General features: G+C 37.0%; 2 protein-coding genes across 5 annotated transcripts; one reads left to right on the forward strand and one right to left on the reverse strand.

The window, feature by feature from the left end:
• Positions 1 to 925: 925 nt before the first annotated feature.
• On the forward strand, positions 926 to 7,100 carry LOC105560901 (E3 SUMO-protein ligase PIAS1). Of its 3 annotated transcripts, none has more exons than XM_012010408.1 (9): positions 926 to 1,067; positions 1,953 to 2,122; positions 2,322 to 2,423; positions 2,671 to 2,815; positions 3,081 to 3,377; positions 3,513 to 3,614; positions 4,586 to 4,826; positions 4,906 to 5,379; positions 5,817 to 7,100. In XM_012010408.1, exons 1-9 carry the CDS (start codon positions 1,044 to 1,046, stop codon positions 6,026 to 6,028), a joined length of 1,767 nt encoding a protein of 588 aa, XP_011865798.1. In that variant the 5' UTR covers positions 926 to 1,043; the 3' UTR covers positions 6,029 to 7,100. The 3 variants fall into 3 exon arrangements, with proteins under 3 accessions (XP_011865798.1, XP_011865800.1, XP_011865799.1); XM_012010410.1 differs by having other exon boundaries at positions 927 to 1,067; positions 4,906 to 5,331; XM_012010409.1 differs by lacking the exon at positions 926 to 1,067 and adding an exon at positions 1,206 to 1,560.
• A 196-nt stretch (positions 7,101 to 7,296) lies between these two features.
• On the reverse strand, positions 7,297 to 14,065 carry LOC105560902 (acetylcholine receptor subunit beta-like 2). 2 transcript variants are annotated; one of them, XM_012010413.1, is made up of 12 exons: positions 13,652 to 13,995; positions 12,433 to 12,584; positions 12,148 to 12,192; positions 11,945 to 12,054; positions 11,553 to 11,733; positions 10,565 to 10,721; positions 10,287 to 10,414; positions 9,276 to 9,451; positions 8,511 to 8,663; positions 8,322 to 8,434; positions 7,747 to 7,859; positions 7,297 to 7,612 (listed from the first exon to the last, which is right to left on the reverse strand). In XM_012010413.1, exons 1-12 carry the CDS (start codon positions 13,701 to 13,703, stop codon positions 7,388 to 7,390), a joined length of 1,605 nt encoding a protein of 534 aa, XP_011865803.1. In that variant the 5' UTR covers positions 13,704 to 13,995; the 3' UTR covers positions 7,297 to 7,387. The 2 variants fall into 2 exon arrangements, with proteins under 2 accessions (XP_011865803.1, XP_011865802.1); XM_012010412.1 differs by having other exon boundaries at positions 11,945 to 12,192; positions 13,652 to 14,065.
• Positions 14,066 to 14,106: the final 41 nt, after the last annotated feature.

Genomic DNA, 14,106 nt, shown 5'->3' on the forward strand with positions numbered 1-14,106 from the left:
TCCCTAGCTAAGTTCCGCCGCGTGGCAACGTTACCGCGTCCAGTGGGCTGGAGCCATAAGACTAATATTACATTTGTCGCGCGACAAATATAATACAATAAAAAATACAATATATGTATATTTTTATCTCTGTAAGAACAGTTTTAAACTTAAGCATTTAGAAAATTCCTTTATCACTATATACCTGTGTATAGTTGATACGGCACTGGAGAGAGAACCAATCAGAGCGAAGAATTCGATTTGTCCAATTGTGGACAAATGTGGCGCTGTGGCGCACCAATCATTTTGAGCCACGTCGCAGAAGCCGCCCGAATGACATCGAAAGTACTTTTTCTATGCACCTAGATTCACAAGGAGAAAAGAAAAATTGAATATTACATCTTTTTCATTGATTCTCATTGCATAGAACAATTATTATATACGTGACTTGCACTCCGCACTTGTTACTGTTGTAAAATTCGCGAGTCTGATTGGCACGTGCTCTTAAATTCAGCCAAGATTAAAGCGTACGCCAATCAAATTCACGAATTTTACAACATTGGAAAGAACCGGTGAACGCAAGCTTATAAATATGTGATGTGGTCAATGTCGACGCCATTTTGCAAGATTCGCTTTTCGAACGGCAGATCGTCAAATGTCAATACTCGCGCATTGCGCGCGCTGATCGTTTTGAACGTCTCTCGCTTTCTTCCTTTCCTCTTTTTTATTTTTTAATCTTTAAACAGAATCCACCATTCAACGGAGTGGTCCGGGTTACGCGGGACGCTCGCGTTGTCGCGATATTTTCGTTGACGGGCAAACATTACTGTGCGACCTGAAAGAGAGCCACGCGAAAAGAGGGAGGAAGACAGAGAGAGTGCGAGAGAAAGCAAGTGCGCGCGACAAGGTGAGCGGCAAGCGTGAGGAGGTGCCGGCGGGCGTGACAGCGCGACACGGCGGCGGCGGCGGCGGCGGTGGCGGCGGTGGTCGCACGTTTTTCCGTACTTGCAAATTTCGAAATAATCGTCGGCAAAACGGCTGCGGGCAAAAAGTCGGCCAAGAAGATGGCGGATACCGAGGAGCTGGAGGTGAGTGGGTGCGCGTTACAAACGGAGCGAGTGCACGAGCGGTAGGAGCGGCTCGGCGAAAAGACTCTGCTCTCCCGTCGCGGGGAATCGCGTCGCGTCGCTCGGCGTCCGGCGCGTCGATTTCCGGGGGTGACGCGCGGCGATCGAGTCTCCGGCGGACGAGCCCGCGTCGGATACGGAAAGAGCTCCGTCCCGCGTCTCGGAAGCTACTTCCGGGCGTGTCAATCCCTTTGGATCCCTAGTTCCTTTATATTGTGCTGCAATCCTCGACGTGTGCCGGTCCGCGCGACCCTGTCTCTCGGACGTGCGCGCATTCCTCGTGTCGTCGCACGGCTGGCGGCAGTTCCTTTGGCGTTGCACGCGGTGCTCACGCGGTGCCTCCGTGACCGCGGATCTGCGTGGATCTGCGCCCCGCGCTGGAAAGCGGACGTCGCCGTTAGATCGCCCGGGAGACCCGCGGCTCCGGCGGCCCACGGCGTGCTCACGCGCGGAGGTAACCTCTTATCTGACGCTTCAACACGTTTACTCCGCGGCGTATACGCGCCGACGTGCAACCGAGTCGATCACTCCGAGTCACGCGTAGGGACGCCCGTGTGCCACCGTGGCATCTCGCTCTGTTTATCGTGACGCTTAGTGATCGCCCTTTTGTAAACACGGAAGTAACTCCGACACGTTACAGTGTGGTACTCCTTTGTGATTGGGCCCTTTAGAGTGTTGGAACAAAATTATTACGTACACACACTGTACCGATTTTTCGTTGAGGAAAAATACACGTTCACGCTTGTAGTAGTGCGTTTACGACACGTAACGATGCAATTCGTTACGCTCACTCAACATTGTGCCAGGGAGGATAATAAGGGGAAGTGTGGAATGTTCTGATTGCAGAATATGGTATTAAGTTTTCGAGTGTCTGAGCTTCAGATGCTTCTTGGTTTCGCCGGTAGAAATAAGTCCGGCAGAAAGAACGAGTTGCAAGCGCGCGCATTGGAATTGATGCGCTTGAGATCGCACCCAGCTATCCGGCTCAAAATACGTGAATTGTACAAGACTATACAGTAAGTGTAAAAAGCAGGAGAGCCCCGTAGAAGTATCTGCGGGGTACGCAGTGTTTCGTATGTTGCGCGTGCAAATTGTGTTTACTCCAAAGTTTCCGAAATTGGCAGTGAGATAAGTGAGAATCAGTGGCCGGGGAGAGAGCGCGCTCTAATAAGATAAACTTTTCTTGCCTCAAGTGTGAATGAGCGTCTTTTTCAGGGCCGATCAAATTGCAACGCACCAAATGTATGGGCAAACTGGTAGCACCTCCGAGCCGCAAATTGATCAAAACATGCATAACAGAAATTACTATTCAACCAGGTATTTGCGTTATTTTTCTCTGCTCGTCAGCTTTTGTTTAGGATATGTGAGAATGTGTCCAAAGGTCTGTGTCCACGATGCTGGAACTAGATCAAAGTTCCAGTTCCGAGAAATGTGTGGCCAATCAACTTGCAGCCTTTATGGAATAGCTGCGAGTTGATTGCCTACACGTTTCTCGAAACTAGAACTTGGACCTTGGTCTAGAATCGTCGACACAGGCCTATAATAAAATGCGGTATGTTTGAAGGCAAGCGATTAGCCAGCAGCAACAACAACAGGCATCAGTTTCCGTTGGCAAGGAATTGACGCCAGCGCATCAAGCATCTTTACCTCAGGCACCTAGGACTAATCCTGTATACCCATCAACTGGATACACTAGTGTGGCACCGCAGGTGAGCGACAGTGTGCTTTAATAAAATTTAATCAGAGATGAATATTCCTTTATACATGTAAGGCTGATATTACATTTGTTGTGTGACAAATTTCTCAAGCGTTGACTGGCTGCAGGATAGAAAATTTCTAAAGGCTCGACAACATTTCTATTCTACAGCCAATCACCACGCTTAAAAATGTTGTTGTACGGCTGTATTAGATGTGTAATGGAAGATTTAAAATATTTCTAGTATAACGTGTTATTTTAAACGTCTTCTTTTTCAGCGTACCGCAAATGCGGGATATAATCCCTATCAGCAGCCTGTATACCCGCCCAAAGTTTTGTCAAATCCGATAATACAACCTACGAGCCAGTATCCAGTTCATCCAGACGTTAGGCTGAAGAAGCTACCGTTTTTCGATTTATTAGGTGAATTATTGAAGCCTTCTAGCTTAATGCCACAGGGAACGATAAGAATGCAGCAGAACACATTCTTATTTCATTTGACACCACAGCAGGCGACAGACATCGCCAGCTCCCGTGATTGTCGAGTTGGCAGTAAAATGGACTATGTTGTACAGGTGTGTTGAAATCTCATGAAATGTCAATTTTCAATCTTTATGGTAGAACATTTAAAGAAACGTGTATGTATATCTCGTAAGGTTACTAGTGCATGAATTTCATGTACAAATCATTACAACCACTTTTCATTACAGGTACAAATGCGATTCTGTTTACAAGAAACGTCATGCGAGCAAGAAGATTTCTTCCCTCCGAGCATTGTAGTGAAAGTTAATGGGAAATTGTGTCCCTTGCCAGTAAGTTAAACCTGATGTACAGATTACCCTGCAATTCGCGGTCATAATTTTAATCGTACCAAACAAAAAGTAAGACGAAAGGTAATGTAATACTTTTCAAGTGGGAAGCATTTGCAGTAGAATCAAGTAATCTAAAGTTCGTGCGTTCAAGAATGACCATCGCACACTGACATAAGGAATTTAGGAATAGCGATGGAAAATATCAAGATTAAACCGAGACGTTGGTAGATAATTTTTAAATCAATAACAGATTATTCAGTTAGAGAACCATAGAAGAATTTCGCACGCACTATGAGTCTGTCGAGATCACCTCATACAATATAATTCAGTTTTATATCGCACGTACACATTCCTTCACTATGACGAACCGCGTTTACTTTGTCCAATGTTTGTTTTTTTTTTTTGCCAACTCCAAACTCCGTTTCTTATATCATGCTCGCTACCAGGCGCGTTACCTGTCGCCAAATGTCTGATTTCACAAGCCCATTGCGTGGCCTTAACATAACGCGATATCTTTATCTTTCAAAAGGCCTGCGTTTACGATGCCAGAACTTTGTCCAAGTTCTAGTTCCCAGAAATGTATAGCCAATCAATGTATAGCTATTCCGTAAAAGCTGCAAGTTGATTGGCTACACATTTTACTGAACTAGAACTTGGACCAAGTTCTATCGCAGGCCTTAACAAGATACCTAGGTGCTTACAATGATGAAAAGTTTTTGTACCTTTGTTGGTCCTTTATGAGATTGAAGTATTTATGACCCTCCGTAGATTTCTTTTTCAATATTGCATGTATAAGTTTTACTTGAATTGAAATAATAACGTGAATTGCTCAGATATAAATAAAACCTCTCTGCTCTACAAATATACAAAAGATTTTTTTGTTTACACATATGATACGTAAATGATCTCGTGAATCTTTGTAGTAAATAACGAAGGTCAGGAATTGTGGGATAGAATAAGTATTATTTCAGAACCCTATACCTACTAATAAACCCAGTCAAGAGCCGAAGAGACCACCACGGCCTATCAATATCAGTCCTTTAGTAAAATTGTCACCTACTGTTGGGAACGAGATTCATGTTACATGGTCTGCGGATTATGGTAGGCGATACGCAATCGCAATATATCTCGTCAGAAAGTTGTCCAGCGCGGAATTACTCGGTAGACTAAAAAATAGAGGTGTAAGACACTCGGACTACACGAGAGGATTAAGTAAGTAAATTTTCGTCGTAAACGGTAGTGGAGTAGCGGCAAAAGAATTTGCACTATAGAAATATTAATGAATTTACAGTTAAGGAGAAATTGAACGAAGATGCGGATAGTGAGATAGCTACTACGTCATTAAGGGTATCGTTAGCGTGTCCTCTAGGAAAGATGAGGATGAGTACGCCATGTCGCGCGTCGACGTGCTCTCATTTGCAGTGTTTCGACGCGTCTTTGTTTCTTCAAATGAATGAGCGGAAACCTACTTGGAACTGTCCGGTCTGTGACAAGTCGGCGCTCTACGATAATCTCGTAATCGATGGATACTTTCAAGAAGTTCTTAATTCAAACAAGCTCTTGCCAGATGTGAATGAAATTCAGTTATTGCAAGACGGCTCGTGGGAAAATTTAGTCCTGAAAAAGGAAAAAGATAAAGATAAGGAAAAGAGCGAAGCAAAAACTTCGACTGAAGCACGGGATAATAGTAAAATTGACGTGGACACAGTGGATTTAGGTGAGGGGAAAATACGTGCTAGAATATTACAAAAGCTTAAAAGACTCGGTAAATATTTTGCAGTACTCTAGAAAATTTTAAATTTATATGAATTTAATTCAAGACATATGACATAACACTGAATTAGGGATTATTAATGTGGAAAAATTAATTTTATAAGGTATACATGAAAGAAAAGAATGAAAATATAAAATATAAAATTTTTTAAATTGATCCAAGTGATATTACATTCTCTAGATTCTTAGAACAGTATTCGTAGTCAAATCTTATATTCAAGATCGTCTTGAGGTCATCTTTAGATACTCCGTAGTCAATAAAATGTTCCATACAACATCTTTAGATAAATTCAAGACGGTCTTGAATATATTATAAGATCTGATTATGAATACCGGCCTAATCGTTTTGTTTTCTAAAAGTTTATAGTTTCGTGAATCGAATACTTTGTCCTATATGGATAATACAATATTTTTTATTTACTTGCTCAGATGAAAGCAGTCTTGCTCCAGCACCAAAGGAGAAAAAACGTGCTGTTATTATCGACTTGATATCGGATAGTGATGATGATGATGAAGATAACGTGCCGACTCAAAGTACAAAGAAACCATCTAGTAGCATTTCATCGCCAAAGAAATCGCAGACCAGTTCCATTAGTAGTACAAGCGAATCGCCAGAATTGATGATAATCGATTTAGAATAAAAAATTGTTTTATATTAACTATACTTCTTTTATAAAGAACTTTCTATAATTTTTTTCCCTCTCTCCATAAACTTAATCGGCAGTTCTGCATATTGTGTAATATTAATTAGTTCCTTTACCAAGGAGTTCTAAATAAATCAAGACTTTCATTTGTTGTAACTTTAATAACGCTGCATTCCCATATATAAATACAATTTACATATTTCATTTAATCTCATTTGGCAAACGATGTAGTGCCAACGTTGAGTCTGTGAGATTCCGATAAGCGAGCATTTTAATAGATTTTTTATTTTGATCCTGTAATATGATATAATATTGAATGTAAACGAAAATAAAATTACCTTGGTTTCTTGTAGCATAAACTTTTCATTAACCTCAACATAAGATTTTGCGTGTACAAACTACCAAATATTTTATTTTCATTTCATTTTTGCTACGTTTGTTACATAAATTTAGCATATGGAAGATGCGTTTAACAATGCTTATTTTAGTAAGGATTAAAATTACTTGGTCTCGTATTGCAGTTATATTGAATTCTGGCATCAGAAGCGAAAAAATCGTGAATTTTCCCTCACATTAGATGTCAAGATAAATGTGTTTCTTGCGTATTACGAAAACATAAATTACATAAATAGTAGAAAACATCGAAAATTATTGTTCTATATGAGTAAACAAATGTAATTAATTTAATCTTTATATTAAGAGATGTAAATTATATATGACTGATCAAAATTTATGACTACTTAGGTAATATTTTATAAATTTAATGTCCAAAAAATTGATACTATGTGGTGTATAATGCAGAGAAACATTCGCACGATTTTAATGTTATAATACAAAATACCACTAAGGGAGTACTTCAATAAATAGATCTGTTCCTTGTCGCCGAACTTTCTATATTTTTGTCTTTTATAGATTTTTCAACATGTAATTATATATATATTATTTTGAGTGCAGAAAATGTAACATAATGCAGGTACAAAGAACAGATCTAATTATAATACGTAAACTGTGTGATCTAATAATTTTTGTATGATATTCAAGATTTCAAATAAAAAAGAATACATGATTATTGAGTGATTGCATTGGAAAGTTCTTGTATGTTTCAATTGTTATTATTAGATAATTTTCGTTTTGTGCTAATCGAGTGAATACCCTAATGTCTGATAATATATTAATCAACAACCACTGTTTACTCAGTAAACTCTAATGTTTTAAGAAATTGAATGTAGATGAATTCTTTGATGGGGGGAGGGGGGGAGGGGCAGAAATGTAGAGGGGAGGTATTTAATGGAATACGAACAGCATAACTTGCCATTTGCTCTTTACACGCGAATTACTTTATATGTGCCATGGTAGTTATTCGTCGAAAGTTCGTTCTTCGAAAGTTCCGTTCGGCGGTGGCGGCAACATATAATTGCGCAATGATATACCAGACAGTCGTTGGTCCACAGGTATTCGCGTGTCGTACAGACTAGGTGCTTGACCTATTATGCCTAGCGTGCCACCGATACACGCGATTGTAAATATCCAAAGAAAGAATCTGTCCAAGACCATAGCTACGAATTTCCAATCTTCTATGACCTATGACAAGGGACGAATATTTCTGACATAAGTGATCGAATTAAATATTGTTAAGATACTCGATACAGATGGTTATTAACAGAAAATGCGGAGGGAAATATAAAAACGGATGTTAAGGAAGGCGAGTTACTTACCTCATTATTTTTATCATTATCTTTTATGTGTTGAGCAATGAAACGCACACCTTTGAGAGCTGATATGACATCTGGGGATAAATGTTTTGGCATCGTATTTTCGCTGTCAGTAACTGAAATGATGACTTGGTCAATATACTGTATATTTTATAAAAATAATCTTAATTTTATTAATATATTTTAACAGCATATACTCAACGGATTTAGGCTCAATTATCATTACTAATGCAGATTATTATATAGTGCTGATATACATATATGTATATTGTTTTATACGAATGTATTGCAGTAATGTATGATTATGTACAATAAATAAGTTGCGTCTCAGCAGCATGCGTGTTTACAAGACGTCTTGCCAAAGACATTTAAGATGTCTTTTAGACACATATATCTAGAAAACGTTTTAAATAAATCTTTTAGACACGCATGTTGTCGGGGCTGAATTTTCATAAATAAATAGAATTTCTTATTTCAATGAATTATCCATTGAATATCGTCAGCACGAACACTACGAAAGAATACAACCCAGAATTAAAGAATAGAAATCATTTCTTGGCAAATGCCAAAAGTATTACCTGACGCATGCGGTACGTGTCGGGCCTCGTCATCTCTAATACTTTTATATGTCGACGTCACGCTTTCGAACGCGTCTGGGCTTCCTTTCAGTTCCAAAGGATAGTCACTTACACTGTCGTAAAACATTTCAGATGTTAAAGGATTAAATAATTGTAACAATTAAGCTTTAACAAAGAAATTGGCATTACCTGTAATCTATTTCATTAGTATATGCATTATCCATATAAGCGTCATCGTATTCTGGCGTAGAATACGGCGTGCGACGCATCATTAACACTCTCGGCATCCAATTTAGAAACACTTGCTTTACCCATGGCGACATATTATGCGTGGCAGGATTTCTACGACAAGAATTCGATATTATTTTACTTTATTCGCTAAAGGCTAATATAATAGAGGAAAGTCCCCTATTATGAGATAGGCTTCTAATGTGAGATATATTTTCAATGTACAAATTCAATCACAAATCATTTCTTGCATTACACGATCTAGCAATGAATTTTCCACTAAACAAATTTCACTTCAAAAGCAATAAATTCATGGTGGAACCAACCGATGATGCTTGTTAATTTAATAGAAATCCCGCTGTCTCATAGGAACTTGTCTAATAATAGGGGATTTTCCTCTATATTTCAATTAACTCGTGCAACTGTAATTTCTTCCACAAACGTCAACAAAATCATTAAGATGTAAATTCGGATTAGAAAATTACGAGAAAATCATTCATTTTTGATCTGTAATAAAACGTCCACACTAAGATATTAAAATTTAATAAATTAAATACATCTTATTTATTATTTTCTAAAATCACATTTATCAATACATATTTTTCACTTGAAATACTTGTGCGACGCATTTATTTTCAAGTCAGATTATGCATAGATTCGTATTTGTAAGGAAAAAGTATAAATCGATTAATATTTGTAAAATATGGAAAATACACTACGACCTACCGGAAATGTACGTTTAAGACGCAGACGGTGATCCAAATGGACAGAGTAACCAAAATCATGGTGAACAATAGATATTTTCCAAGCAAAGGTATAGCTAATGACGTTGGCGGAATGATCTCGGCTAAGAGCAAGAAGAACACCGTCAACGAGAGAAGAATGGAAGAGCACAATGATACCTGCACAAAAAAAAAACACGGAGTAATTACAAATGTATTTTGTAGTGCACTACATGATTATAATATAATTGGATAATATTCCAAAGTGTTGTGAAGGCTCCCAAAAAGAAAATATGTAGAAAGGAGAGAGTGCCAATGTGAGCCACAAAATGAACGGAACTCGGTTCTGACAATATAGAAACAAAATTTCTCTTTAATAGCATAAACGTTTCGACCCTTCTTCGGGTCTTACTCAGTAAAACTCGTTTAGATCGTATAAAGTATATCTTAGGGGGTCAGAGCACTATGTGAAACTTCAGAATCATTCCTCTATTCGCGTTAATATCAATGAATCTCCAAATGGTCCCAGACATAAAGAGGACTGAATAACTCAAGACAGAGGGATGAATCCGTTACAATGGTGTTAAAACGACGTATTAGTCGTTTAGTCGTATTAGTTGTTTTAACGCCATTGTAACGGATAGAGGAATGATTTTGAAGTCACATAGTGCTCCGATCCCCTAAGATATGCTTTATACGATCTGAACGAGTTTTACTGAGTAAGACCCGAAGAAGGGTCGACGTTTATGCTATTAAAGAGAAATTTTGTTTCTATATTGTGAGAACCGAGTTCCGTTCATTTTGTGGCTCACATTGGCACTCTCTCCTTTCTACATATAATTGGATAGGTCTCTTCTATTCTGTCAAATTTATGACTATTTTATTGAGATAACGTTTCCGTATTTGTGATGGACCAAAATGCATTAACAAATAGTGCGATTGAGAATGCAAGAAAATTTCCTATAATAAAATATGTATATAGAAGCTTTAATGGCTTCTTAATTAATGTACCTACTTTTTCACCGGAGTCACTGGGTAGATAAAAAACCAGCACTGTCAAAAACGTGATGCCAACGCAGGGGATGATAAGATTAACAGTATAAAATAGAGTTTTTCTTCTCATCGTAATATTGAATGTAATATCTGAAATTAAACGTTAGCTGCAATTATCCGGACTTTAAAATTGACTTCAAGACAAAATAGTTTTTAATTATTTCGCTTACAGCAAATAGCCCGAATGCGCAAGCGTCTCGTTTTACTTTATACAAAGTTTAAAATTTGATTAAATCTTACCCGAATAAGGTTCCTCACAGCATGGATAATATTCTTCGTTGCGCGCTGCTGGTACTTCCAGGATATCCCATTCTACAGATAGATAAAAATCGGTAAGATCTATGCCGATCGTAACAATATTGCTACCAGGCTCCTGCTTCATGTGCTTCAAATCTACCTGTAAAAAAACTTACAAGGTTTCGAAAAATGTAAGACCAAAGTTGCAAAATTTAAAGTTACAAAAATGTATACGTATAGTGACTAAGACTTTTATTTATTGTAATATTATATTATACAATATGCCTCATAAGAATAAAATCAAAAACCACAAACAAAAATAAAATTAAAATTAACAAATCTACTTTTTAAACAGAAATAAACCATCAAAATAATTGATTAAAAAATAGATTACTTTGAAAAATATTTATAAGATAGAATCATAATATACTTTTTAATAGATTTTTATCTCGAATTGAAATTGTTAACTTGAAAGTGTTTTACATTTATCGCATTATTCTAATATTTTATTATACATATATTTATATGGTAACCAGTGAGAGAACACCGAGCATCAATTACATTGCATTTATGTTACAATTTGTCATTTAACAATGTAAACGTAATATAACACATATTATATTTACATTGTTGAGTGAGAAATTGTAACATATAAGTGCAATAATAAATGCAATGTAATTGATGCTCGCTGTTCACTTGGTAATACTTAAATATAAAAATAAAATAAAAAGCTTTTTCAATCTTACGTTTCACTATAATAGTTTAATTTTAATTTTGATGGAGTGAAATCCACTTAAAAATATGATTTAGAATATAATTTTATCGTTTTTACTTTAATGAAGTTTATTTTATTAGAGTTTATTTTAAAGTTTCTATTCTATCACCTAAGAGGAAGCTTAGATATTTTTATTTTAATAGAAATGTTAACTTGGATTCATCAAAGAATCTTGAGAGACTAAGATATTCTGCATTATTTATACATTGTAATAACCTGAGCGCCATTGTAAGTCCACGAGCCGAATTTCATAATACACGATTGCTCATCGAACGGAAAATATTCCACATTGATCTCGCAGGACGACTTATAAATGGCGGGCGGTCTCCAGGATACTTCACCAGTGGATTTCAAAGTGGCCTTCGTCATTAACGTTACCTCATAATTTCCGTCTGCACTGTACAACAAAATGAGGAAGAAGATTAATTTAAAAAAATTGCTTTTCTTATAGCATCACATTCGTTAAATCAAATAAATATCTATTTTCTCGTCTTTCCATAAAATTTAGATAGCGAATAAGTTCTTCTACTTTTATTTGGAAACTTTACAGCACGGACATTTTATGTATTTTCATTCAATCTCGTAAAAAAAAATCCTTTGCAATTTACTTGTTGTATAGAACGATATCCGGAAGCCATATGTTCTCAGAAGGCACGTATAACATATCTATACCACCGTACTCCTGTGGATCCCACTGTAATTTATAGTCAAACCATTTCTGCAAGAAACGAACAGATATCAGTGTGCTGAATGTCTGACTACAACGCTCGGTTACCACTGCGAAAGTGAAACAAGCTAGTACGTAACCGACCTGCTCTACCCAGACGTTGGTCGTCATCACTTGGTTCTTTAGATTCTGCAAAGGCAAGCGTTAGTTATTAACTTTCACAAACTCCTCAAATATAACACAAATAGAAAGTTATACATATTATATTATATATTATTATATATATAAAATTCATAAAATATAATATTAATTATGTAAAACATGTAATTATACATGTATGAAAGTTTGTATTTATAATATAAAGAAAATAAGTTATGCAATTATAAAATATAATGTTCCAAAGTACTAGTGTTATATTAATCTGTATACCATTTCTATTAATTGTGACAGCTTTAATCCCAGCCAAACTGTTAGAGTCTCTGTATTATTAATAACAGGACGTATCAACCTATTATAATTGGACAGTAAATCGTCGTAGAGTCTCTTCGTATCAGGATTCGCTTCGAAAAAAATTCTGTTTCCTGTATAAAAGAATATCAATTTGTCTCGTTTCTTTCAATAATATTTATATTGAAATAATAATTTATATTATAATTATGTAAAAAATAAAGTTCGTCATTTTAATTAAGAGACTAAATCTTAGAAATAAGAAATTTGAAGACAACGGCACACGATACCGTTTTTTCTACTGGATTTCTTGCGAGAGTTAATCAGGAGTTAGCCTTAGGTTACCTGATCTAAAACTCTGCACCCTTGTTGACTCTTGCAAGAAATCTAGTAGGAAAAATAGTATCATGTGCTGTTGACTTTAAACTCATGTTATCGTGTCGGAAATAAATAGAGTGTTTCATTGCGGTCGACAACAAAAAATGCAAAGTGACTTAGATTATTTCTCATCGTATTTTTTTTATAATTAAATCACTCAATTTAAAAATTGTATTGATTGCAAACACATAACAAAAGTGGTTCTAATCGTACACATATACATACATTTTTCTTTTTTTTAATATAATTACATATTTGTAAATAGAAAAGACTTTCTATCATAGAATTCTTTTACATTTACATTTACATTACTTTTACATTTACATAGTGTAAAGAGATAATAAAAACATGTATAGAGTAAAAGCATCCAGCAGTAAAAAGGTAGCAAAAAGAAAATGGCAATAGAAATGCACTTTCACAATAGAATTATACGTTATTGAATGTTTTTTTATGTTTTCAAGAAATAAAATTTTGAAATTTAATATTTCGTCTCTAAAATCCCATCTCCCCGGTTCTGGTTAAAATTTGCATTTGGGCGTACTAAGAAATATTCTTTCTTTAAGAATTTAACAAAATTTATTTAAAATACCAAACAAAATATATAAAAATTCTCCAACATAATAATAATATACGGATACATAAAAGATTGATCTAATTTCCTCCACATTATGCCTCATGTTAAATCACTTCAATAATCACTGCCATAATTAACAGGACAAACATGATGGTCCTCGATATGTTATTCATTATTCATTACGATTATTCATTCCGCCAATGGGCTCAATGGATCATTTCATCTGGTAGCATAAACGAACGAGCTTACCGTAAGCGATACCGAAGACATTGAGCAAAACTGTGAGCACCGTTGTCCGCATTTTCGGCGCTGTTTACAAATGCGCGCAAAGGTAGGACACTCGCGAGCACTCTCTGCGGTAGGCACCCACCCTTTGGCACATGCACCTTGGCGGTGGTTTTAGATAGGTAAGCGGTGTAAAAAAGGCCGAGGAGGCAGGATAACAAAACACTTAGCGTGCTGAATGGTGGCGCGCGATCGGCGAAGCGTTGGGCGGCCAGCATCCCACTGGTCCACGATCGATATCCTGGCTTCGCCGCCATGACGCTCGCCCTGTCTGCTCGGGGCGCGACTTGTTCCACTGGCGTGCAGGGGTGGTTCGCGCCTGCCTGCATCTGCGCGCTTTGTACGAAGACGAAAACGCGGAAATCGAGGAGATCGTGAGCCCGAAATGCATTCAGGCCGTTGTAACGAGCGAGAGAGAG

The sequence above is a fragment of the Vollenhovia emeryi genome, unplaced genomic scaffold (genome assembly GCF_000949405.1).
Source record: "Vollenhovia emeryi isolate VEMERY1.0 unplaced genomic scaffold, V.emery_V1.0 DF939218.1, whole genome shotgun sequence".
NCBI classification, from domain to species: Eukaryota; Metazoa; Arthropoda; class Insecta; order Hymenoptera; family Formicidae; genus Vollenhovia; species Vollenhovia emeryi.